Here is a 25,944-nt window from a genome sequence, read left to right as displayed (position 1 = left end):
AATAACAAAATAAAATTTAAAAGTTTTACCATCACTTTGGAAAACTTTTAGGTAAAAAAATAAAATATACAAATAATTTAATTATTTTGTTGGATTCATAATTTATAGGTACTTACAACAAAATACATTTTTTTAAGATATAAAGACCTACATTATAATATTTTGTTATTTGTAAATCTTTAACATGAGGTGTAAATGGTGTAATTATAAGTTTTATATGAAAAAAAAAGTAACTTATTTTTAACTAAATTATAACTTTAACAAGTTAAATAAAATAGGAAAGTAACTTTTAACTTTAAACTTAACTTACATTTTTCCAAATCAACTTAACTTAACGAGTAAAATAGTTAACTTGCCCAGCCTTGTATATATATATCATATGATTTAGTATTTACTAACTACTTATCGTAGTATTACACTATTGTCTATTACCTGCTATTAATAACATTATTATTATTTGCTATTCAGTGATTCGTTTATTCGAAGTAACACAAACACTATCATTTCACTTTCAGTATTTTTGTATAGTACCCGTCACAACTTACTAAATAGCCAACAGAACGGCGTCTTGTTGTATAGTTTACCTATGTTATTCGCGTACCTATGTGATGAAAAATAAAATACAAATTTTATAATATGTATTGATATCATACTAGTATCACCATTTATATTCGATTACAAACAATAACAATAAAGTGTTATCAGTAATTCTATAATGCATCTAACCAGTATGTTTCTAACATGATGGAACCGCTGGCGAGATTTTAAAACGTGCTACGCCTGATCATTTAACCGTTGAACTGCGCATGCGCGTGGATTTGATTCTAAACATATGTCGGCAATCGTGTATACGCGTTGCGCATGTGTAGGAATGTAGGATTATGAATATTTATTATTTATGATAATTGATATTTGATAATATGATAAAAAATTATATTCTTATATTACATTATTATTACATTAATTTTTTTGCTTTTAAATTACAGACTACAGTAAATATTATATTATAAATACTGTAAAAATATTAAACTTAAAAATCTAGGTTACTTCGAGCTATGTGTTGCCTAACGATTTATTAACTTCTACACAGCGCGTCAAGGAATGTGGGGTTTTATGTTTTTTTTTAGGTAATTTACTTGAAATTATTTTATTTGTGTACCCGTGTTCTGGTACTCGTCTCTATTACGGAGTTCTACCTGCTGTTAAATTCCTTCTACAACCTATTTCCGTTTTGCGTCTAGCTCTAGTTGTAGGTTGAACTCCTATTTGCTTAGTGCCCATTAATTTGGGTTTCTTTGAATGTGGATTTAATCCAGAATATTTCCCAAAAGTTTGCATAGCAGAATTAAGGCTTGCATGTGTACGGACATTTGTTTGAAAAGAATTAACAAAAGCTGTTTGGTTCGCTAGGTTGTGATGAATTAAAAAACGCTATCTATCACAAGCAGCGTAGTTTTGCGCTGAATTAAAAAATTAAAATTTAAAGTTGCTGACCAAGCGTTACAGCAGCGCTGAATATTATCGAAGGCGCGGTAACTCATTTAATGACTATTAATGAAAAGTGTAAACACATCATTATAAATAATTCATAGTTGATAACAAAAATGAAAAAATGTGATGTGAAAAGCGGTATTTAAACCGCTTAAAATTGGTAAGCGGTTATTTAAATATTTTGGAAACCGTCAAAAATCGGTAACTGGTAATCACTTTTTTATTGTGGTGTAAGGTAACCCGGTAACCGGTGTCGTATATTGTAGATAGTCGTCACTATTTATTATTTAATATATATGTAATATAGGTGGGAATATTTCAAATTGTAAATTATTGACATAGGTCAGGCCAGTGAAGCGATATGTGCTGAGGCAGCAATGATATTTTACTATATAACACCGCCGTACGCGCAGGCACGGAGAGTCCCGTTGTCGCTGAGTGAGTCGGCGAGAACGCAGGTACGAGGATCGAACGTGTGAAACGTCGATCGTAGTACGGGCTCGGCGGTCTGATTTCGCCAAGTGTTTCGCCAAGTGTTTTACGACCAGTAAAACCCGAGTTGAGTATTATTTCTAAGTCTTCTTTGTCCTTACCTTTGAATATTGGAACAGTGCTCAGACCCACACACCTATAGTCAATGAGGTTTATTACAAACTGAACAGTGCTCTGGTTGTGGTGTCCTAATAGTCATTCCAATTTAGGAAACGGACGTAAGATCGACTAAACGCATACCAACGTACCTCAAAAGCTAACAGTGCATTAATCTGAATTTATTCTAGAGATAGTCATTAGCTTAGAGTGTACGGAGGTAAGGCATATAGTTGGTTTACCGCATATTATCCAATACGGGTGATACCACACCGGTAGACGGCAATTCTCAGAACAAGATAACTGGCAACCGGTTCTTAAAAAAATTTCGGGTCCTACCGGAGCCGATTACCTATAATTTTGGAAACGGTTTTAAGTCCTGATTTTATCATAATAATTAATGGAAAATGAACAACATTATACAATCATACTTTATTATAGACTTATAACTCAAGCATCTCAAGCATATAAATACTAATTATTTGTTTATTACCTATACATTACAACATTTACGTAATTTTTCTTTGACAACAAATGACTTCTGAGTAGATACATAAAATCTTCTCTTTAAAAAAGTTAGTACTTTTAAAGGTTTTTTCACTATAATAGCATTTATCATATTGATTCTTGTTTTTCCAAAATAAATAATATATTTATATCTAACGTTTAATTGTATATAGGTAAAATACTTATACAATCACATTATGAGACTAACTATTATACATATAAATACAGAACATTTATATGGTGTTAATTGTAACAAGACCCGATTTTGCATTTTCAAAACATAAGTTCCTGCTTAACGCATCTTTGCACAAATTCTGCCAGTGGTTTTGTACATCTTTGAAGTGGCTTAATTGATAATTTGGCACCTGTTAAACAAATTTAAGAGTACATTTATTAAATTTAAGTTATTCTAGATATAAACTGTTCTTGTAATTGTTGTAGGTAGGTACAGTTATTTTATGTTGCATCATGAAATGGAATCGATTATGTATTTCATGAAATGTGGAATCAGCATGAAATACTGTTTGTCTGATATTTTTAATAGCTTTTTCCACTATGTCAAGTCCTTGGCAATTTCGAAAATGATTATTTAACTGCTTTTCTAATGACTGTAACATAACAAATTATAATTAAGTCCGTATAGCTTTTTTGAAAAGAAAAACATTATCCATAGTAAATTTGGATAGATAAATAGATTGACTGTTGTATATCAAATTATACTAAAATCAACTTGGACAATTTTAAACAAACAGTTGAATGCTTGATTTATGGATAGCGTTATCGCAACTTTGCAAAACAATATATGTATAAATAGAAGCTACTGAGTCAGAGCTCTACTGGCGGGCAATTATATTTGGTGCCCATATTCAACATTTAATTTGATAATATTATATAATTTATAGTTAGCTAAAATTGATTCAAGATTGTACAAACTACATTTAATTCACAATTCTGACAAATAACTCCTTGACATCCGAGATACGACGATTTCTAATCGTTTACCAAGATTCAAATCTGGTTAACAGAAATTCGTTACTTGTAATTGGTCACTATTTCTCCTAAAAATTAGGATCGGTGATAAAAAAAAATCGTTTTACATAACCGATCACTTTGGTTACAAACTGATCACACTTTTTTAGGACCATCTCAATGGACGGTTACAATTTATAATCCCCTCTTCTAATTAAATTCTATAGGTACAGGAAAGTCAATTTCAATTTTTACGAGCGTTTGAAGTTATACTTACCTACATTGGATATTCAACCTTGAGGGGGCTGCAGCAGATGAAAAAAAGTGACTTTTAGACCAATAAGCTAGAGAAAACTGGAAGAATTTGGTTTGACAGATTTTAATTTTGAAAACGGATTATTATTGATCAACAAGTTTACTAGGGAATGGTCGAGGCGATTTTGAATATTTTTTTTTCAGTTGTGATGTCCAAGAATAAAAAGATGCAATAAAGGGAGAAGCAATGCAAGTAATCGACGCTTTGACGTTGTCCGAAGGAAACTATTAAATAGCTTGGCAATTGTTTGAAAAAGGTTCTCAGACAAACGTGCCATAGTTCGGGATAGAATAAATACACTCTTGGCGGTTCAATCTGCGGACAAAAAAGACTCCAATTCACTGAGACAGGCAATCAACACAGTTGAAATGCAAATTAATGCTCTTAGTGTGCTTGGAGTAGAAACGTCAACTTGGGACCCAATCATAATAGGACTGCTGCCGTCAAAACTAGATTCTGAAACTCTCGAAAGATGGGAACGCTCAGAAACTTCTAGTGAATTGCCAACAAAAAAGGAAATATTAGAATTCATGAGTGCCCACTGTCAAGCAAGAGAATCAGTTCAAGCAGTACAACATAATGCTCCCAAACCAATAGTAAAATCGAATAATATAAAATATAAGAAGGAAAGAAAGCACACAATTTACTCTACTGCTTACATAGCTACCGACAACAAAAGTTGTAAAATGTGCAAAAAGGGTCATCCAATATTCTTATGTTTCAAGTTCAAACAACTCAACTCACAAGAACGAATAAACAAGGCAAAGGAGTTAAACCTTTGTGTGTGTTGTCTATCAGAAGGCCACAAAAAGGATTCTTGCAAATATCCTGGCTGTAAGAAATGTAACGCGAAACACAACACGTGGCTCCATCCTGATGATGTTCCAATCACGACCGATTCAACCGTAAGTCAGAATGGAGTCCCAAAAGAGTCAGCTAACACTGTTATAGTTATGACTGCTAGACCAACTAGTCAAAAACCAAGGAAAACTTCAATGCTATTAACAGCGTTAATATTAGCTCGTGATCAAAGAGGATCAAATCAACTAATCCGCGCATTACTTGATCCCCGAGCTCAATCCAACTTTATAACCGAACATGCAGCTCAACTTCTCGGTTTACAAAGAATCAATCTGAATGCAACAATCTCAGGAATGGGACAAGAAACGTCGGTAGTCTGAATTTCGTTATAAAGTCATGCAATTCAGATTTCTCAGCAGAGGTTCACTGTTTGATAATGAAAAAACTTACCAATGACCTGCCCATGACTAAAATAAATTTAGGATCATGGAAGGTGCCAAAAAATATAGAATTGGCAGATCCCAATTTCAATGTTCCAAGCAAAATTGATATATTGCTTGGGGCCGAGTGGTTCTTCCACTTAATGGTGGAAGGACAAATATAATCTACTCTGGAAGTACCAGTTGTGCAAAACACTGTGTTGGGCTGGATAATATCTGGTGGTAGGAATGTGTCACATACGTCCAGTGAAAACTACTTTCAAACTACATGCTACTTCGAAAAAACAGATGATCTCGAATCATTAGTAGAAAGATTTTGGCAAATCGATGATTTAGGCAAATATGAGAATGCCCTATCATCAACAGAAAAAGAATGTCTGAACTGGTTCAACCAGACAACCACACAAGATACGTCTGGTCGTTTCGTGGTATCATTACCTCGTAAACTTAATGCATCAGAACTAGGGGAATCTAAGCAAATGGCGCTACACAGATTCTTTGGGTTAGAAAAACGTCTTTCTAAAAATGCCTCTCTAAAGAATTCTTATTCTGAATTCATGAACGAATACTTAGCCCTTGGACACATGGAAACTGTGAAATACCATGAGTCAGAGATGAAACAGCATGTCTACTACCTACCACACCATGCTGTCATAAGAGAAAATAGTTCAACCACAAAATTACGCGTCGTGTCCGACACATCAGCTAGAACAACATCAGGAAAATCACTAAATGACATTTAACATGTTGGACCGGCTGTGCAAGATGACTTGATTAACATCATAATGATCCGATTTCGAACTAAGAAAATTGCGCTCTGGGCTGACATTGAAAAAATGTACAGGAAAATACGGATAGCTGAAGAAGACAGCTGGCTTCAACTAATTCACTGGCGGGACAACCCAAGTTCTCCTCTAAATGTTTTTTGGCTAACCACAGTAACGTATGGAACAGCAGCTGCTCCATTCTTAGTGACATACACACTAAATACACTGGTAATGCAAATAAAGGAAACAGCTCCTGAAGCATTAAACGTCATAGCACAAGATTTATACGTAGATGATTTAATGACGGGAGTAAACACAGTAGAATACGCTATTCAACTCCGTGATCAACTCATTCAATTATTGTCATCAGTTGGTCTCCGATTAAGAAAATGGGCATCAAATTACAGTCAAGTACTCTCAGACCTGCCTACGGAAGATGTTGTAAATTGTATGGATACTGGGTCCACGGAAGCATCAATGAAAACTTTGGGAATGTCTTGGCGACCTAAGAGTGATATATTCTTCTATACAGAAATTAAGTCTAGCTTTAAAATGTACTAAAAGAAATGTTTTATCTGACTTAGCAATGGTGTTCAATCCACTAGGTCTCATCTATCCAACAAGCGTGCAATTTAAAATCATAATTAAGGATTTATGGAAAATGAAAGTCGATTGGGACGATGAAGTACCGCCAGAAATCAGTGCCAAGTGAAAGCGAGCAAGAGAAGACTTAATGGAACTCAACGCATTGGCGATTCCCCGATTAGTATCTGAAACAAATTCGATCACTGACGAAATTCAGTTACACGGATTTGCCGACGCTTCTGAAGCTGCTTATGGAGCCTGCATATACTTAAGGTCAAGAAAGAACAATCAGTATGTAACTCACTTATTAATTTCCAAATTTAGAATAGCACCATAAAAGGCAGTTACTCTACCACGCTTTGAACTGTGTGCAGCGGTTTTGTTAGCACGTCTGTACCACAAGGTGAAGTCGGCGCTCACTAGTATACAAAAATCATATTTTTGGACTGATTCAAATATCGTCCTAGCTTGGTTGGAATCTCCGTCTTCTCATTGGAATATACGTTGCCAACAGGGTTGCAGAATGTAACAGAGTAACTGTCACCACACAAAACGGTCCTTTTCAGGACCATCAATCGGAGTAATAATATAAATCGGAGTAACGATAGAGAGCAACACATACTACAATAAAGCCTCTTAAAAGATGATGGTTTCTCCACAAGTATGTTTCAACAGAAAACCGAGGGAGAACCACATCAAGTCAATGGGAACTGATGGGTCGAGGGGCGGTTATTACTTGGTGAAACAACCACCCTCGACCAATCAGAGAAGACGACGAGATAACACCGGATATATATACCGGTGCATTTTACCAAACCGACACACTCTTCAATCAACACTTCTTCACATCTTCGACAACCACGGAACGAAGAAAAGAAGAACCGAAGACACGAAGACCAAACACCAACCAGCACGAGACTTAAATCAAGAATTCAAACGAAGCCATCAGTACCGTGACGACGACATTCAGCGTTCGAGACGGCTCCTGACGGTTGAAACGATTCAACTTACCACTCCGAATACAACTGTCAACGAAGCGGCGAAGACACTCGTGATACGAGGCGGCAGCTGGAGATTACGACGAACCCATATTACGACACGGACGACGTAACCACACCAGCGGCGAAGTGCCCGTCGTATCACGCAGCAATCGACGAACATATACCAGCAACAGCGTTGTTAGAACATACCAACGGTCAACCTACCATTGCGGCCAACTAAAATGGTTCTTTTCAGAACCAACACTTGACGTCCCACCCTCAGTGTGCTTGCTTAGGCGTGACTGCGAGATAGGACCGCATCGAACACGACTTACTAGATCCCGTGAACGACTGGTAGCTCTAGCTCTCCCTTTTATAATTGTATAATTATTCATGCCGAGTTGATAACACCCAATATTTGTAATTTGATCGCACCTCTACAGGTCCGAAACCGCCCGTTGCGGCCCGCTTCCACAAGCCAGCCGCAAGGTTCTGGATAACTTTCCCCTTATACGTAACATAACCCTATTGTATATAAAATCGCACAATAAAAGCACAAGATTGTACCAAAGACAAATAAGTGTACAGTCATTTAAGATCACGGAACGTCGGGAATCGACGGACCGTATCAAGAAGTACAAGAATACACCAATACTGCATCATGGAATCACGTGTCGTCAGAGGACAACCCAGCTGAAATCATGTCCAGAGGTAAATCAGCCAAATAACTCATACATTCTAGCCTGTGGTGGCATGTACCAAGGTGGTTAGAAAATTATGAATGGCCTTGCATGATTACCACGATAAAAAATGAAACTGTCTTGGACAAAAGGAAGGTTAAGAAAACGCAAATTTCATTGCCATCGACGATGAAGGCTCATCCATTCCGTACGAACGCTACTCCAGCTTCACTAAACTTATTAGAGTTATCGCCTATTGTTTAAGATTCTCAGCCAACGCTAAAGTAAAGAGGAGTGACAGAGTCACAACGTCATTAATAACCGTTGTGTACCGAACTGCAACATCCAAACTGATCATTGACTGCCAACAAGAAATGTTCAAAGACGACATTCACCGGATTATCACAAAAGGAAACGTAAGCAAAAAAAGCATATTACGCCAGCTCAATCCATTCATAGACGATGTTGGACTTCTGAGAGTGGGCGGGCGACTGCAGAACTCATCCTTCGCTTACGGCCAACAACACCCAATAATTTTGCCAAAATGTCAATTCACCAACTTGTTGTTTACTTATACTCACATCGCTCTCCTACATTATGCCCTCAACTACTACTATCGTCAATCCGTCGTACATACTGGCCCTTAGGTGCCAGAGCACTATCAAAGAAGATTGTTCACTCGTGTGTAACTTGTTACAAGGTCAAACCCCAATCTGTGACCCCTATCATGGGACAATTACCGAAATGTCGCACAGAACAGACACAAGTCTTTGCAAAAACTGGCATAGATTACTACGGACCATTCTTCTTAAGAACTAGTCGACGCAGGAATTCATCAGTCGCAAAAACGTACGTTGCCATCTTTGTATGTATGGCTACAAAGGCCGTTCACATAGAACTTGCTCTAGATCTCTCAACAGCGGAATTCCTCAATGTACTCAAAAGATTCATCGGCAGAAGAGGAAACCCTAGTCAATTATATTCAGACAATGGTCGAAACTTTGTCGGAGCTTCCGAGGAACTGAAATAATTGACGGTGCTATTTAATTCAGAAGAGCACCAGCGTGAAGTGAATGAATTTGCTGCACAGAGAAATATCGAATGGCATTTCATTTCACCTCTGGCTCCACAATTCGGTGGTTTGTGGGAGGCGTCAGTCAAGTCCTTTAAATACCACCTCAAGCGAATTGCAGGAAATTCGTCCCTAACTTATCAACAAATGGTGACACTGTTAGTGCTCATCAAAGCCTGTCTGAATTCGCGTCCAATTAGTCAGTTTTCAACGACCCTGCCGATCTGGAACCCATTACTCCAGGACACTTTTTAATTGGACGCTCGCTAACCGCACCAGCAGAACCAGATCTACAACTTATTTCTGAAAACCGTCTGTCACAGTGGCAAAGAATTCAAAAGATGTCTCAAAAATTTTGGCAACGTTGGAGCAATGAATACATTGCAACACTCCAATAACGTCCGAAGTGGAGCAAGGACCAACCGAATCAGCTAACTGAAGGACAGCTGGTGCTGATTGAAGACAAAAATGCTCCGGTCCCTACGTTGGAAACTCGGTCGTGTTTCTAAGCTCTTATTTGTTATTGTTTACATTATTCTGTAATCTATGTTATTTATTGTAATTTGAAGTTTGAATTTTAAACCCCAGGGTTCAAGGCCGGGAGTATGTGCGCGCCTATGGTGGACACACTGCGCCTACCGCGCTATTACGTTAGTGATAGTCACAAATGGTATTACAACAAAAACTTACTTAATACATTACACATGTTTTTTCTTGAATTTTTACTAATAATTATTTAATTTTACTTGTTGTGTTAAAAACCACTAAAATATAAAACAATTATTCAACAACCCAAGGTGTTTTTTTTTGTGCAAGATTTAACGCAACAAACATGTAAGATATATTATAAAATATATTTTTAAATTAATTAATAACAAAAAATAAAAATATATTCTTTAAATGAAGGACGACATCTCAGAACGTACTATTTCAATTTTAGACTTTTTTGGGAAATCGCTATTTTCTATTTTTAATTACCAGTGGAAATAGTACTTTATGTATTTACCTCAGTTATATTCCTTAACTTCGTATTATGGGAAATAGTAAAATATGGCCTGCTTTGCAAATAGCACGTTTTGTTCAATTTGAAGATTTGGTACGTTTTACGTACATGGGCAGTCTTGTAAAAAATACTTTTGAAAAAGTATTAAGATACTAATACTAGTATTCGAATAAAAAAGTATTAAATACACTTTTAAAATACTATTTTAAAAATGTACTTTACGGATACTTACAAAGTATTTGAATTCAAATACAAGTATTTTTTTAAATTTTATGCTATATATTATAAATGTAAATTATACACCAGTATAGGTACCTATTATGTTACTACTTATCATAGATTTTAACAATTACTATAACATGTCTGATTATTTAGAGATATATACATGTTCACATATTTCATTCTGCATTCAGATATATTTCAACTAATATAGGTTAAATTTTAATGAAAAAAATTAACTAAAGAGTGGTATTAACTATTAATATGAAACTATTTTAAAATTATGAGATTTTCAATTTTCTTAAAAAATTCGTATATAGAAACTTTATTAAATTTGACGTGGTATTTTTTAAATTTTAAATATTGTTATTACTTACTTTTACTATACAAAAACATAATATTAGTTTTTACAACGAAAATAATATTATTTTTACTGTTGTAAATTTTTTGTGAAAAATAATAAATTAAAATTAATAAAATGGACTTAATGGTGTTTAAATACAAGTATTCAAATTTTGTTAAAAATACTTTTAAAAAGTATTTAAATACAAGTATTCAATTACTTGTATTCGAATACTTTACAAGACTGAACATGGGAAATACTACGTTTTGAAATAACTTTGGAGATAGTGCGTTTTGCGTCATTTATGAGTTTCAGATTGATTTTAACAAAGGAAATAGTACGTTTCGGTTCAATTTGACTACGCCATTCGATTCCTCGTCCATTTTCACATATGAATCCGTGTATAACTCAATTTTGTCAATTTTGGAAATAGTACGTTTTGAAATGTCGTCCTTCAATTTAGCACTATTAAAAATGAGCTGTGCACTTCCCTTTTACCTCTCCTATCTTAACATGGCTCTGTGTGTACCTATCAATTAAACAATCAGCCATTGATCACTTACCATGATCCTTTGAGAAAACTTTGCCATAATACTGTCACATTCGAGTATCAATTGATTCCCGTAAACTGAATGCCAAAAATCACACCTTTCTCGTAGCACAATGATATAATTGGAAACGTCGATTCGTATACAGCCATAGTCAATGTGCAACTCGCATTCAACACGGGTCGATAGCGTGAGGAAATATTTCAACTTCTCTTTGTAATCAGCTAGTGTAGGATTTGTTTCAGAAAACTGATCGATTATCAATTTGTTTCGTTTTTCGAACATGAAACCAAATCCTGCAAACCTGGGACACATTGTATATATTTAAATAAATGACATAATAACGTCCCATACAGAACATAATTATTTTGGGATAGATAAAGATAGTACTTTACTTAAGATTTTTTACAAATAACAATCTAAATATTGGTTTTTATTTATACCTAAATAAAAAAAACTGTTTACAAATTAATGTGTTTAAGTATCGATATCTGATACAGTGGCACATAATAATTTCGTTTCGTATATAGATTGTGGGTATAAGGTAGGTAATAACTAATAAGTAACTACAGTAACTTAGATAGGTAATAACTTAACCATGAACAATAAAAGATGGGAAAACAATATGATAGACAAAATATATTATCATTAATGAAGTTAATCAAATGGAGATTAATAAAAATGTTTTGTTTAGAATGCTTAATTTATCTTGTTAATTAAGTTAAAATGTTAAGTATCTCCTATGGTATCAGCTTGATCATTACCTATATGTTTTTTTTTAATACTTATATTTAGAATTTGCGGCTGATTTTAGACATTTAAGAAAACAAAAATATAATATATAGGTAGGTATTAAATTATATTAGTTATAGAATATACTATAAATAATTAAGTAAGTTAAAATATTTAAATCTAAATTGTATTATTGAATCATTAAAAAAAAAATACTGGTATTATACCTCAATAGTCTTCAGACGTCTACCACTTACCCACGCTTGGGGTTATAACTTTTAAAGTGAACATAAAAAGTTATGAAAGGTTTGTTGATTTTTAGTCATATGTTTGAGGGTATTATTAAGTTATTCTTAATACTACTTACGTAGGTATATGAATTAGCTAGGGACGTACATTTTTTTATTTCATCAGAGTAGCTTTTTCTTTTTCAAGTAATTACTTTAAAGCACTGGGTAAAAACATTTAATTTGTAAGTTCGAATTTAAAACAATTTTTCATTAACTTTATGCATAATTAATTTTGCTAAAGCTACTTCAACCGGATAATCTACCAATTCGGGTATTAACCGCTATAAAACATCTACACCGGTGTGGTTGGCCATCACAAATACATAATATTATAATATTATACGAAACCATACTTCTGTACTGCTATTTGCAACCGGTTGACAAGTTTTCTGATGGAACTATAACATTCTTTTTTTATGTCGTACAAATTTTTGCATTTCGCCACGTGAGTGTAATATGCATAGGGCAAATGTGATTCGTCCGTGCCCATGATATTGACGAACGGGCATAGAACATTGGTGGTTCTCAGCCATCTGGGCACTGATTTTAATCGGTTCAAAGTATCGTCCATAGCCTTGATTAATGTTGTGCGTATGATGTTGATATTAGGGACGAGAGTAAATTTGTCATCGATCAGCTGTCCGTTAATCATGAAGGCCACACGTTCACCATCCAATATATTTTTATACGCATTGCAATTGTTCCAGACCATCCTGGAATTAGTTGGGTGGAGTTGAAACACATACAGCGTACTTCAAACGCGTTTTTATTTCCCTAAACTTACGCAATAAAAGCTTCATGTAACGCGTTTTCGTATTTTTCGTACAACAAACGCATATGTTTGTGGCCACCAATTTCTGAATCAAAACAAGTTTTTTCGATCAAATTTAGTGCCATAGCTATGTAATTCATCGAACATGTTATTACTGACATGTTTTCGTCTCCTTGTGTGATGAACCGGTCGAACAACACCTGTGATTATAAGAAATTTTCAGGACAGTTGTTCATATCGTAAATTCATATAAAACCTATTAGGTATTTAAATACGAACGTAAATATTTTGAACATCACCATTTGAATCCATATTGAAGAACTTCAGATTTTCAATTAACTCGAGTTTTTCAGATATGATTGTTTGAAACTAAATAACACAATACCTACACGATTATTAGATATTACATTTTACATTTTTCAAAGTGGTGTTTACTAATTCAATTTCGCTGTAAGTTGTGTTGAACATATTTAGAGACCGCAAACAATGTTTCATGAATTTCGGTAGCTGAAATGATAAATAAGTATATCTCTTTTCAAAGCCGGGACGCATAACCTGTTTTACTCTAGAGAAGTGACGTTCCATTGCCAAAGCCTAAATTTATTGAAGACACATAAATATACATATACAATGTATACAAATTTGAAATTAAGTGTTTTGACTGTTGATTAATACAAGGTAAATTAGTAATAATTCGAAACACTTTTTTTTTAAAAAAAGCAACGTTGTGTATACTAAAATCGTTCCATTAGATTGCAAAAAGCTATACTAACAATTGGAGCATCCATTCTGCCCACTATTTCATTGTACACTTCCAGTAACGAGTCAAGCATTTTTATATTGAGTATTATCTGTTGTTGTTTTACTATTAAGTTCATAATAATAATTGGCAAATCATGATGTAAGAGATGCAGGTGTAGTGCTGTGTCAATGACAAAAAATAATTCTTTCTGAAAACCATTCAAATAGTTTAGTACGGGTCTGATGGCTTAGATGAGTTGTGGTTTTTACGTCAAACGTGGAAACAAGTTTATTTCCGTGAAAAGTCCACAAAGTGCCTTCCACTAGACTGCCTTCAATTTTAAGGGCATCTTGCAACCATTTGTTAACCAAGTTACTTTCATATCTTAAGACATCTTTGCAAAAATTTCCGTATACTAATAATGTCTAACAATAAGCATAATAAGTTGAATTGTTTTTAACTTTAAACAAAAGACGTACTTTGGTTTTCTGAATGTGGGGAAATTTTGGCGTCGATTCGACGACTCGAGCGGTCTTTTTTGCTCTTAGAAATAGGTCTTGCACTAAAATGATTTTACCTACAACCGAAGGCACGCCAAACACTAATTGAGGCGATTCTTTTAATGACTATAGATTGATTCAAACGATGATTATTGTTTATGATTAATACATGTAAATGTTCAACAAGTACCTATTACTTATTATTATTAATTAACTCACCATGAATTGTGTATTATAATTGTTAATTTCTACAACGAACTTTTCTAAAATAATCACGTACTTTGATCGAAGTTTATTTATTAATGTATGCCGAATCATCATGTTCTCGAAAAATTGCAATACTTTGACATCGTTCATTGCACTGTTTGAAACCTTCATCGATTGGCTAATTTGATGATAGACGTTATTTTCAAAATGATAAAGAAATTGATCCATTATTTTTATCCAAATTTCTTCTCTATTACTATCGTACACATTGATTTCCAAATCAAAAAAAATACGAGTAATGTAATTTTTAATAAATATTTGACTTTCCGAGTTATTTTTGAAAATATGGCTAACTTCAGGCCTCATTGATATCAGTTCTATAATCTATGCACATCAAAAATAATATTAATCAAATACTTGGTTAAAGACATTTTTATCGTAAATATTGATACATTTAGGAATTTAATTTACCTTCATTATTTTGTCTAGATCACGTACAATTAAACGGACAAAATGCAATCGATGAAATATTATGTCCTCGTCAAACTCCCAAGCCCATCGCCTAAAATAAATGGTGGATATCGCTTCAATATCCTTTTTACATTTAATATATGTCGCTTCCCATTGGTCCAAAATGTACAAGCCACCTTTGACCAAGTCTATAGCTTTAGATGTTTTGTATCTGTATGCCAAGAATGATTTGTACATGTTTGTAAGAATTTTATTAAATAAATTACACAATTACCTGCATAACTAAATATTATTAAGGTATGCATATTATTCATCACGCAGTATAAACCGGCAAACAGTGGCGTATTTAGTATTTTTTGTAGGGGGCGGATGACAAGAATTTTAGCTTACAGATTATGATGTAATAATTATAATATAATAATAGACATGTATTTAAAGAGCCATGAGGGCGGATTTGTCTCAATATCCGCCCCCGTAAATACGCCCCTACCGGCAAAAGATGACTGTCAATTTATATATCGAATCGATTTCTAGCATGTGATACTTTGTCACTTTGAAGGTATTAATAATAATTAATAACTAATAAGTGTAAATTTAGTGGGTGGATGCGTGATGTCAGATATTATGATATTCACTATTCAGATATCTATGCTTATGGATGCTTATGGTATGCATCTATGACAACCTACATTTTTATTTAACCATATTTATTAGAACGATTTTTATATTTTTGTAAGACATTAAATAAATCATATGAATACATATTAAATAAAGAAGTATGTATTTTATACATAAAAATCAAATAATAAAACAAATATTTTACTTTATATTTACCACTATTGACGTTATGTGATTCAATTTGTTTGCCGTCACAATACAATCAAATTTTAATTAAATATAAAATATAAATTCGAATATTATTGAAGCCCTGGGTGCTCAGAAATTTTGAAGAGGGGTGGGGAATGTTGAAAGGTTGAAATGTTTTTCAATATTTATAAAGTAATCAATATAATTATGAGATATCTATTACAAAATATAAATAAATAATGTACACATTTTGTACTACAAAATATTTGTTAAATTTAGCTTATAAATTATAGGTAATACAATAAATCAGAAAAGAAGATCAAGTTTACAAGGCTTTTTAGCCAGTTCATTGATGACTTCTTCAATTGTTAGTGATACACCTTTATGAATATAGCTAGCATTGTCAGCCCGTTAAGTCGAGTCTAAAAAATACTTAAATAAATAATAACTAAATTTTTAAATATTAATTAATAACAAGTTAGAAGAAATACTTCAGTCACTGTATTTCATTACAGAATTTTATTTCACTACTTCAGAATATATTGTAATTACTAATTTTTTTTTTTTATTGATCATGAAGCCCGGCAACTATGGCCATTAGCTGTTTGTTTTTGTTTGTAGGGAAGGAATTGTAGGTTAGTAAACACGTGTGTTTTGGCTTGGCAGAATTTTTAGTGGGCACCCGTAGGCCTCTCTTTCCGGACACCGTGACTTGTCCGAAGAAAAATGCCGCCCACGGTCGGATTCGAACCGGCGCCGGTGTTCGTCGCAACCGACGCCTTAATCTGCTCGGCCACTCCGTCTCCAATTACTCATTTGTAACTCTACATTTTTACATTTTGAAGCACTTATCATTTGATATGAGATCAGAAAATCAGTTGAATTATTTTGATGTCACGAAATTAAATCGATATAGTTGGTACCTATCAATTATTATTTTGTAATTAACTTGGATATTTAGCGCCTTAAGAACTATGAAGCTCGATAGATATTTCAAAATTATATGTATGATATTTATATTTATTTTGTAGACCTCTTTTAGAATAGTTAATATATATTGCAGACATTGCAATAATGTAGTGTTTATCCGTATGTATTATCATTGATTGTGAATACTCAACACTAGTAGATATAAATGTATAATAGTATTAATAATCAATGGTATTATGCTTCCTCCCTAATTATATCAATTATAATTACCGAAAGATCTCGGGTATACTCAAAGTTATAGAAACTCTATCGGCAATCGAATTGGAAATTGACTCGAGTAGACGTTCCATGTGTTTTTTCCGGCTAAACAAACTTGATGCTAACCACATTAGATTTAAATTGTTGTACAGTGGTATGAAGTTTTCTACGATAATTGAAAACGGTGCATTAATGATTGACTGGAAAAAAAAATAATCATATTATGGTGAGTATCTTCAATGTTATTTCAAATTAAAATGTATAATGATAAGCATAAAGCAGGTAAGTGTGAGTACATCAATTCCATCGTAAATTAATTCCATGAAATACATGGTGTTTCGAACAGTAGTATCATACATTATTTGAAAGTCATTTTTTAATTCATTAAATCTCATCAGCGTATATGAAACAATTTGGCTGTTAACAATTTGTTCCAAAATATTTATGCATTTTAGCACTAGTTTGTCGGTCAACAGTTGTTCCAATATCTCTTTGAAATTATTATAACGTTTTTTCCAAAAACCGTATTCTTTAATTGCAGACGCATATTGAATTCTTCCACCCTATAATAAAATATATATTCAATATTCAAATTCAAAATTACTTTTCAAATGCGCAAACAATTAAGTTTCATGATTCATACATTTATTAAACGTAAAGTAGATATTTTGATTCGACTTTATTTAAAAAAATATATAAACAAAACATTGTTGGGTATCCTACCATTATGTCTTCAATAAAATTGATTTCTTTCTGTAATGATTCCATCCACGAATTTGTTAAACTTAATAACTGATCTATTTGTTTCGTATCTAGGTCTTTCACATTTGTATTGTTTTCAATAAGCAACGACAGTTCATCAGAAACAACCAATTTGCCTGTTAAACTAAATAGGGAGTGTATTGCTAATTGCTATTGCAGTGTAAAATAATTACTTTAATTATAAGTATAGATAGGTATGTACCTAGAATTGTGTAAAATAAAAAAAAATATTTGTAGAATTAAATTTTAATTGTGTCGCCCATGAGTTTTTATTTTTTAAAAATGGTTTTAATAAGAGGTTTTAAGAGACACACAGCTAGTCGATTTGTCACCAGCCTCTAATTCTAAAGATATTTTATAATATATTTGTATTATTATAAGTTTTTTTTAACGTTAATTTGAAATTAAACAACTATACATAGGTAAGCTAAAATTATATAAGAGAAGGTTTAACAGAAAGGCTTGTAGAATGTAAGAGAAGTCGCCCACTGACGACACTCCTAGATTTAGATTATATTCCTACAAGTAATTTATTTTTCTATTATCTATTAATAATTTGATAGATTGAACTAATTTTAATAAAATCAACGCATATATTATACCTAATATTTCGTACCTATATCACATTATCATTTAATATTGTTATAATAGGTACCTACTCATAAACTTTTACATTATAAGTCAATATACCTACCGAATTACATATTGTAAAATGGTTTAAATAGGAGTTTGGTATGAATAGATTCAAATAGGTAGGTAAGTCTAAATATATTAAAAATCATTTGTTTTTATTTCTGTTGATAATATTTTTATTTATTAGTTAAAAATCTTGGTACAAGGTTCTTCATAAGTTAGTCTCAGATCTACATACAATCACAATTTTTTTTAGTATAACTGTAGCTGTATAGGTAGGTATAGCCGTATAGGTATTGTCCATATAGATATTTGGAGTTCTAATTTTGACAAAATTGTATATTTAAACAAAATACAAATTACAATTCAATCAATACTCGAAATTATTAAAGTTTGAGGAAAGGTGAAACTGTTACTATTTTTGGTGTTGGGAGAATAACCGTGAATGACATATAAACCGTGATGCTGAACAAATTAAGCTACATATATCACAAATGTAAAGCAACGATGGAGATGTAAGAATAAGTCGTAAAACCATAAAACAGACAAAATATGAGCAACTTGACAATGTTATGTATCAATGGTTTATTCAAGTTTTGTACGAGGCTTATTTCTTATGTATACCACCGGCTACCACCGAACTGCCTACGGTGGATGCCTATAAATGTTATACGCCGTTACCTATTGATTTGACTTATTTATTAAGTTTATAATAATATATTATGATATAATATTATTATTTATTATAATAAACAATAATATGACTGGGACCTTTTCATTTTAAGCTATTCATACCACTAACTTATTCACACCGTTCTAAGGTTTTCTAAGGTTATTGACTTATTTATTTATTAATATTTACGGGACTAGCCCTTTAGAATTATAAATTATAAACAGCTAGGTAGGTACCTAGCTCTAGTACAATATTATAAAGAATAATAATATTATTATGTAACAAATTATATTAAGTATACGAATGTACCTATACTTAGGTTGATATAATCTAATCATCTAGTTTCTAAATACAGTGAATAATGCCCATCTATAACGGGCATTATAACCGATATTAAGGGATGCCCGTTATTAATGGAGGTTTTACTATAATACTGTAGTGAAATGTAGTGCCTTTACCTTTCAACTGAAGTTGACTCGTCGAAACTGATCATTTTTTGGTAGGTAGAATGGTTTTTAATAATTTTAAATAATTAGAATGAATATAAGTTAAATGTTATGACAAATAATATTTTATTTCAATACATGCAACAATATAAATATTATATATGTTAAAAATAAATATTGAAAAGTATACAAACCAGATACATTGTATATGGAACCTCCAATAATTCTGTACTTTTATTTATACATCATCCTTATCTCGTTTAATAATCAATATATACGTACATAGACACATGGTGATCTATTGAACCAGCTAGATAGGTAGGTAGTATTATTAATATTAGGTATACTCAGTCAATATTTGTTTATTTAAAAAAACAATATTTAGAGTTACCACTTACCTAGCCACCTAGATACCTACTAATATACTATCTATTTAGGTAGGTACTCATTATTTAAATTATTTATCGTTAGTTATAAAATTAAATTACAATTAAAATAAAATATTACGATAAATCTAATAACAATAAAAATATGTTGCATTGTCAAAAACTAAGACTATTAAAACATTCTAAGAGCTGTTACGTCTAGTACCTACTTGATCGAGTAGCAATAATGAATAGAGTTAGACGATGGTATCAATGTAAAAAAAAAAAATAGGGAACTCGTCCGGTTGTGTAGTGCCTACCTATAGGTTTTGTGTGTTTGTATGTACCTATCGTGATTCAGTATATTATAATATCACTGTCATGGATGTGTTAAATATTAATTCAATAATAAATATTGCTGTAATACCAACTATACTATAGAAATGTATTTTTAAATTAGTAGTTAGTTAAAAATGTTTGTTGAATTACTCTTTTTGAGAAATCTAATCCATTCCTCAGAAATTTAACACTGAGGAACTCTATATATTAAAAGAAAACATTGTGCATGAAACTAAAAAACCTATCCAAATACGGTAAACCTCAAAATCTATTATTATGAATTTAGCTTCATTTTTATTAACACTGAAGTGGCATTGATTTACCTTCTGGACTGCATTTATAATTATTATTATTTTTTTGTTTGAAAAATTCCTTGAGGAAATTTCTGAGAAACATAAAATTATCATTTGTTGTCTTACACTGGTAAGACAAGGTTGTCAAACACAAGTTATACAGTACCTATATAACACGCATACAAAATGTCTTTAAAAATGTAATGTTTGTAACATACTATGTTTATTCTTAGTGAATTTATTATTAGTATTCTTTGTTCTTATTCTTAGTTGCTTCAGTTGATGCAGGATAACAATTCGAACTAAATTCTCGTTGTCTGGTTTAGGATAAAAAATTGTTACACTCGGACAAACAAAGAAACAAACTAAATCCGTAAGGATAATTGGTCGTCTATTTCTCTTGGAACGTTCTTTTACATTACCGAATGCATAACTTCTGTTATTTGTGATTAAGATTTCAGTTAAATTGCCATGAGAGATCAAATCATTCAACCTGTTAGCAATCATTTCAATAAAACAGAAATGTCGACCGCCCGGAATAGTTAAATTAAGTTAGTTTTATTAACTGTTTAATACTGAAAACTCGCAGGACGGCATTTTTGACATCATGATCTTTTATTTATTTAAAAGTTCACATCTTTGACGGCAAATTTTGCTCGTTGCTTACATAATGTACAGTTATTATAATTACAGTAAAACAATTAATAGTCTCGGAACTTGAATTGATTTTTTAGCCATTGTCAGAAATAGGCGCATAGAGCACTTGTTGATGCGACCAGCCATTTTGAAAACATATTCGTCACAACTTCGCGATGAAATGTCATAAGCACGTTTTGAAAATCTCAGATATTCAGGTAGCTTTCAAAAAGTCCTAAGCATGTCGTTATCGGTAGGAGTCTACTATATTTTTTTTTTTTTATATGATCTATTCGAATTTATATTAAGTAACTGTGACCGGTCTTAAAAAAATTCACAAATGGTGGGAAGTAGAGTAATACTTATTAATTAAGTTTAAAAGTTACTATAACAAAATTACTTTTTAAGTACCTACCTATACTTATATAGGCTATAGTTTATGGTAATTTAATTACCTTTTACCTATTGGATGTAATTTATAAATTATAATAATTATTTTGTTATAGAAATTCATTGAAATTACTTGTACGTATTCTTATAATTTCCAATGATTTTTAATTACAGTGACTACATAAGAAATAGGTTACTGAAACTATTGTAAAAAACCGGGCCAAGTGTAAGTTGGACTCGCGCACGAAGGGTTCCGTACCATTATCAGCTATAAACATGTCGGAAACACTGTTTATATTATATATTCCAGAATTTTTAGTATTTGTTGTTATAGTAGCAACAGAAATACATAATTTGTGAAATTTCAACTTTCTAACTTTCATGGTTCATGAGATACAGCCTGGTGACGGACTGCGAAGCTTAGTAATAGGGTCCCGTTTTACCGTACAGAACCCTAAAAAACAATCTGTACAAACTAAACATGTAAACAATTCTAACTTTAAACGCTTATAAAAAAAAAATATTATAATATTATGTTGTTTATGTATTATAATAATATATATGTATTCCAATATTTTTTAATTGATATATTATGAACACCTTATGTTGAATTTATCTTGTACGATGGGTAAAGTTCCGGTGGCGTAACCAGGTAAGGGGGGGCGGCAATGGGCCACACCAATTATCGTATTACTTTTGGTGCTGAACGTTTGAGCACATTGACGTTTGGCACACCTTAACATAGTATTATTTAAATAATATAATGTACCCAAATGTTGTATTCGTTTTTGGTGACGACTGAAAAAATGTGGACAAATACAATTCATGTTACAGGTATAACAATTCGTGGTGGCCCGGCGGCCGTCGGTTAGTCGATGCCACTCGGTGAAGTGGGGAACGCCACACAAACCAGAAAATAATATTCAGTATTATAATAATTAATAATTATTATAAATTAATAGTTAATTATTTTACAATTCTTTACATTTTACATATGCTCTTTTTTACAAGATAACAGGACCTTCTTCCGATCAAAACCGGTCAACGCCACGCATCCCCAACCAATAATCCGTGGTGGGTGCTCCGCGTTATGATGTTCGTTGTTTGACTTTTTGAAAAATTTCTACGATTCTCGGTAACAGATATTTTACGTCCTGAACAAACTTATTTACCGTAACATTGACCTCCTTTCTCAACAACAAGAATCTTTGTCTTTTATTTAAATCCAATACCTTCTAAAAAAAAACCCTAACATTTTTAAAAATCTTTTTTAAAGTCATGTTTTCTATTAAATGATACATAGAATGTTTTTTTCGAAATTACTGTTAAACCTGAACCCGAATCTAATTGTGCCTCTAATTTTATATTTTTAAAATTGACGTCTAAAATAATAGGTTCTGAATCGTTCGTTTCTATGTTTTAATGTTTACTCATGTGTACCGTCATATACCAACCCCACATTAAACAATTATACTTTTAGATTTATTCCACATCCTAAATAAATGTCCTATTGTACCACAAAGATTACAACGATAATTTGTATATCTATAATTTTGAATACCTGTATGACGTTTTCCGCTAACTTGACATTGATTGTTCTCTGGTATCGTGTCGACTCCTTGATTCTTGCCTTTGGAAATTTTACTGCTTCCCTTAGATTGAAAATATCCATGTTTCTGCGTTGCTTGGTCACCTGTATTTTTTGCCACCCGTGATCTTCGTGGCTCGAACCCAAATTTTTATGCTCCTTGTAGTGTTTTTGACGACATTTTTGCCTTTTTTTTGTTTTTGATCCAATTAACTTGGTCTGCCTAGTTGACTTAGTAAGTTTGGAACATTTCTACTTTACAGGATAACCTTTTTTTTTTTTAAATTTCTTGTTTGAAACTAATGTAGTTAAGTACGCTGGAAACGGTGCTGAAGTCAGAATTTGGCACTTGGACATAGTTTCGAAGTTATGACACTTCAAATAGGGTAGTGATTACACAGTTTACGGCACTCGTTGCTGCGCTCCTTGGCGCCGTCGCTCCACTCCACAAATCGAAAATATCTCTCGACTTGTTGTGCAACACCACCTCAAGTAGGTCACAGAGTAAATTATGTCGTAGTATATAGGCAGTGATTACACAGTTTGCGACACTCGTCGTTGGCTCTCTCGGCCAAACCTGAGAGTCGAGGTCCTTCGTGTGGCATTAAAGTGTTCCGCACATTCGTATAAACATAAAATCGCTAACTTTGGAAGGCCATAATTTCAAAACTATGTCTGAGCGCCGAATTCTGACTTCACCATAGTTTTCAGCATACTTATATTCAATAGTTTCAAAAAAAAAATTGCAAAAAAAAGGTGTTCCTTAAAGTAGAAATATATTGTAAGTTTCTTTTGTAAGTGCGATTTTGACAAAAAGTTGTTCCCTAGTTGGTTTTAACATGTATATGTCTAGTGGTTGGTGTTGCGTCATTTTGTAATTTTGTGCGACACGTAGAGCGTTACCGTGACGTTATCGTGTTGAGGCTAGGAGCCTAAAATAATATTGTATTTTTCTGATCGATTACACGTTAAAGTTGCTACGTTAACCAAATAATCTAAAATATAACATTTTCGTGTCACAGTGTTAGTGATTGCACTCCTCCAAAATGGCTTAACCGATTTTGATCAAATTTTTTGTGTATATTTGGTAGGTCTGAGAATACGTTTTAGGCTAATTTAAAAAGGGAATTGATCACCCAGGAATTAGGAAAAAAGAAAAAGTGCTCAAACAGGAATTTTGAGACTTACGATAGACATTTTTGTTTATTAGTTGGTATGGGTTATAGGATTTGATAATTATATTTATTATTATTATTATTTATTTATTATCTATTTATTTCTGAAAGCAAAAATGCAAAGACTTTTTGGACAGTCCCGACAATATTTAGACAGTTATATACCATACATGCACCTGTAGGGGGAGCCAATTTTCAAGTTTTGCCACTAGCATATGCTTTAATGTCATCAAAATCTGAAACCCTTGTATACGCGTCTTTTTCAAGACTTGATTGATTTTTACGAAGATAATGGCGGGTATCTAAATCCATATTGCAGGATAATGACAGATTTTGATCAGGCAGCAATAAAGGCATCAAAATCAGAGTTTCTTAACGTGAAAAACAAAGAATGTTTTTTTCATTTATCTCAAAGTACTTCGAGAAAAATTCAATCATCTGGCTTGGTGAATTTATATGGTTCAAACGAATGTTCAGTTTGAAAATAAGACAAATGCTTGCCCTGGCTTTTATTCCACCTGACAACATATCTGCAACATTTGATAAACTTAAAGTGACATTTCCTCCTGAAGCTGAAGAAGTTGTCCAATGGTTTGAAGACAATTATGTACATGGCCGGACTCGTCGCCGAAACCAAAGAAAAGGCAATATTATACGCACAGACCCACTTTTTCCGCCCGAACTTTAGTCTGTGTCAAAATTAATGGACCATGGAATTCTTAGTACACAAAATATTGTCGAAGCTTTGGTCAACTTTGGTTGGGAAACCTCATGTTTGAATCTATACAATGATCGAGAGGCTTCAGAAAGAACAAAAATAAGTTGACTTATAAATTGAAATTATTAATCGTGGGACGTGGAGAACCAAAACCGAAACTTAAGAAACAAATAATTGACAGAGAGAAAAGAATAATGGTGGTATATAAAGATAGATCACATAGGAGTGTCTTAGATTTTTACGGGGTTTGGCTCATAATATGTCGATGTAGTTTTATGTATTTTTTTTGTTCAATGACGATCGGCGGTCACATGCCGAATATATTATATCCAATAATGAAAATAACAATATAATATATTATAATGTATATAAATATTAAATATAATATAATATAATATAATATACATTTTTTGTATTTTTAAATTAAATTATTAAATAATGATTGACGAATATATAATAGTATAAATATGATGTGATTGTAGTGTAATGTATTGATAATATGATAATATTATGTAAGTATATTGGTTGGTATTGTGATTTTTCGGGATTTGGTATGTCGGGATTTCGACCCAGACCCGGTTTTGCGGCATGTGCAGTCCAACTCTGGGCCAATTTCTACGTCGTCGTCTATGATCGGTTCCTTCTGGGTCGACTTTGCGTCGCATTCGGCCATTCACTGTGAATAATCACCGCACGCTCGGCCTCTCGTTTCATGTCCAGTGAAGGACCAGATCAGACGTGCTGACGTCCGGTAGTTTACGGTTGTTGGGAAGAACGATATCAGAGGGAAATAGCTAGCGATAAGACTAGATAAAGTGGGCTCCGCATCATAGTTATTGTACAGTCAGTTCTTTGGTTTCCGTCAATATGGACGCAGTAAACCTAACACTGACACACGCCACGTAATG

The 25,944-nt window shown here is 32.8% G+C and overlaps 2 protein-coding genes across 2 annotated transcripts; both read right to left on the bottom strand.

Annotated features, from left to right (window-relative positions):
• Positions 1-2,246: 2,246 nt before the first annotated feature.
• LOC115033270 lies at positions 2,247-13,297 on the bottom strand. Its single transcript, XM_029485554.1, has 5 exons — positions 13,116-13,297; positions 12,685-13,044; positions 11,325-11,613; positions 3,036-3,194; positions 2,247-2,951 (listed from the first exon to the last, which is right to left on the bottom strand). The coding sequence occupies exons 1-5, from the start codon at positions 13,262-13,264 to the stop codon at positions 2,820-2,822; spliced, it is 1,089 nt and encodes a 362-aa protein (XP_029341414.1). The 5' UTR covers positions 13,265-13,297; the 3' UTR covers positions 2,247-2,819.
• A 1,246-nt stretch (positions 13,298-14,543) lies between these two features.
• LOC100572790 lies at positions 14,544-19,634 on the bottom strand. Its single transcript, XM_029492839.1, has 6 exons — positions 19,545-19,634; positions 17,742-17,904; positions 17,315-17,581; positions 17,031-17,218; positions 15,024-15,234; positions 14,544-14,936 (listed from the first exon to the last, which is right to left on the bottom strand). The coding sequence occupies exons 1-6, from the start codon at positions 19,577-19,579 to the stop codon at positions 14,556-14,558; spliced, it is 1,245 nt and encodes a 414-aa protein (XP_029348699.1). The 5' UTR covers positions 19,580-19,634; the 3' UTR covers positions 14,544-14,555.
• Between the last annotated feature and the right edge of the window lie 6,310 nt (positions 19,635-25,944).

Source organism: Acyrthosiphon pisum, chromosome X (assembly GCF_005508785.2).
Source record: "Acyrthosiphon pisum isolate AL4f chromosome X, pea_aphid_22Mar2018_4r6ur, whole genome shotgun sequence".
NCBI classification, from domain to species: domain Eukaryota; kingdom Metazoa; phylum Arthropoda; class Insecta; order Hemiptera; family Aphididae; genus Acyrthosiphon; species Acyrthosiphon pisum.
Note: the sequence above shows the minus strand (reverse complement) of the source record. Positions and strands in the feature narration are given on the sequence as shown.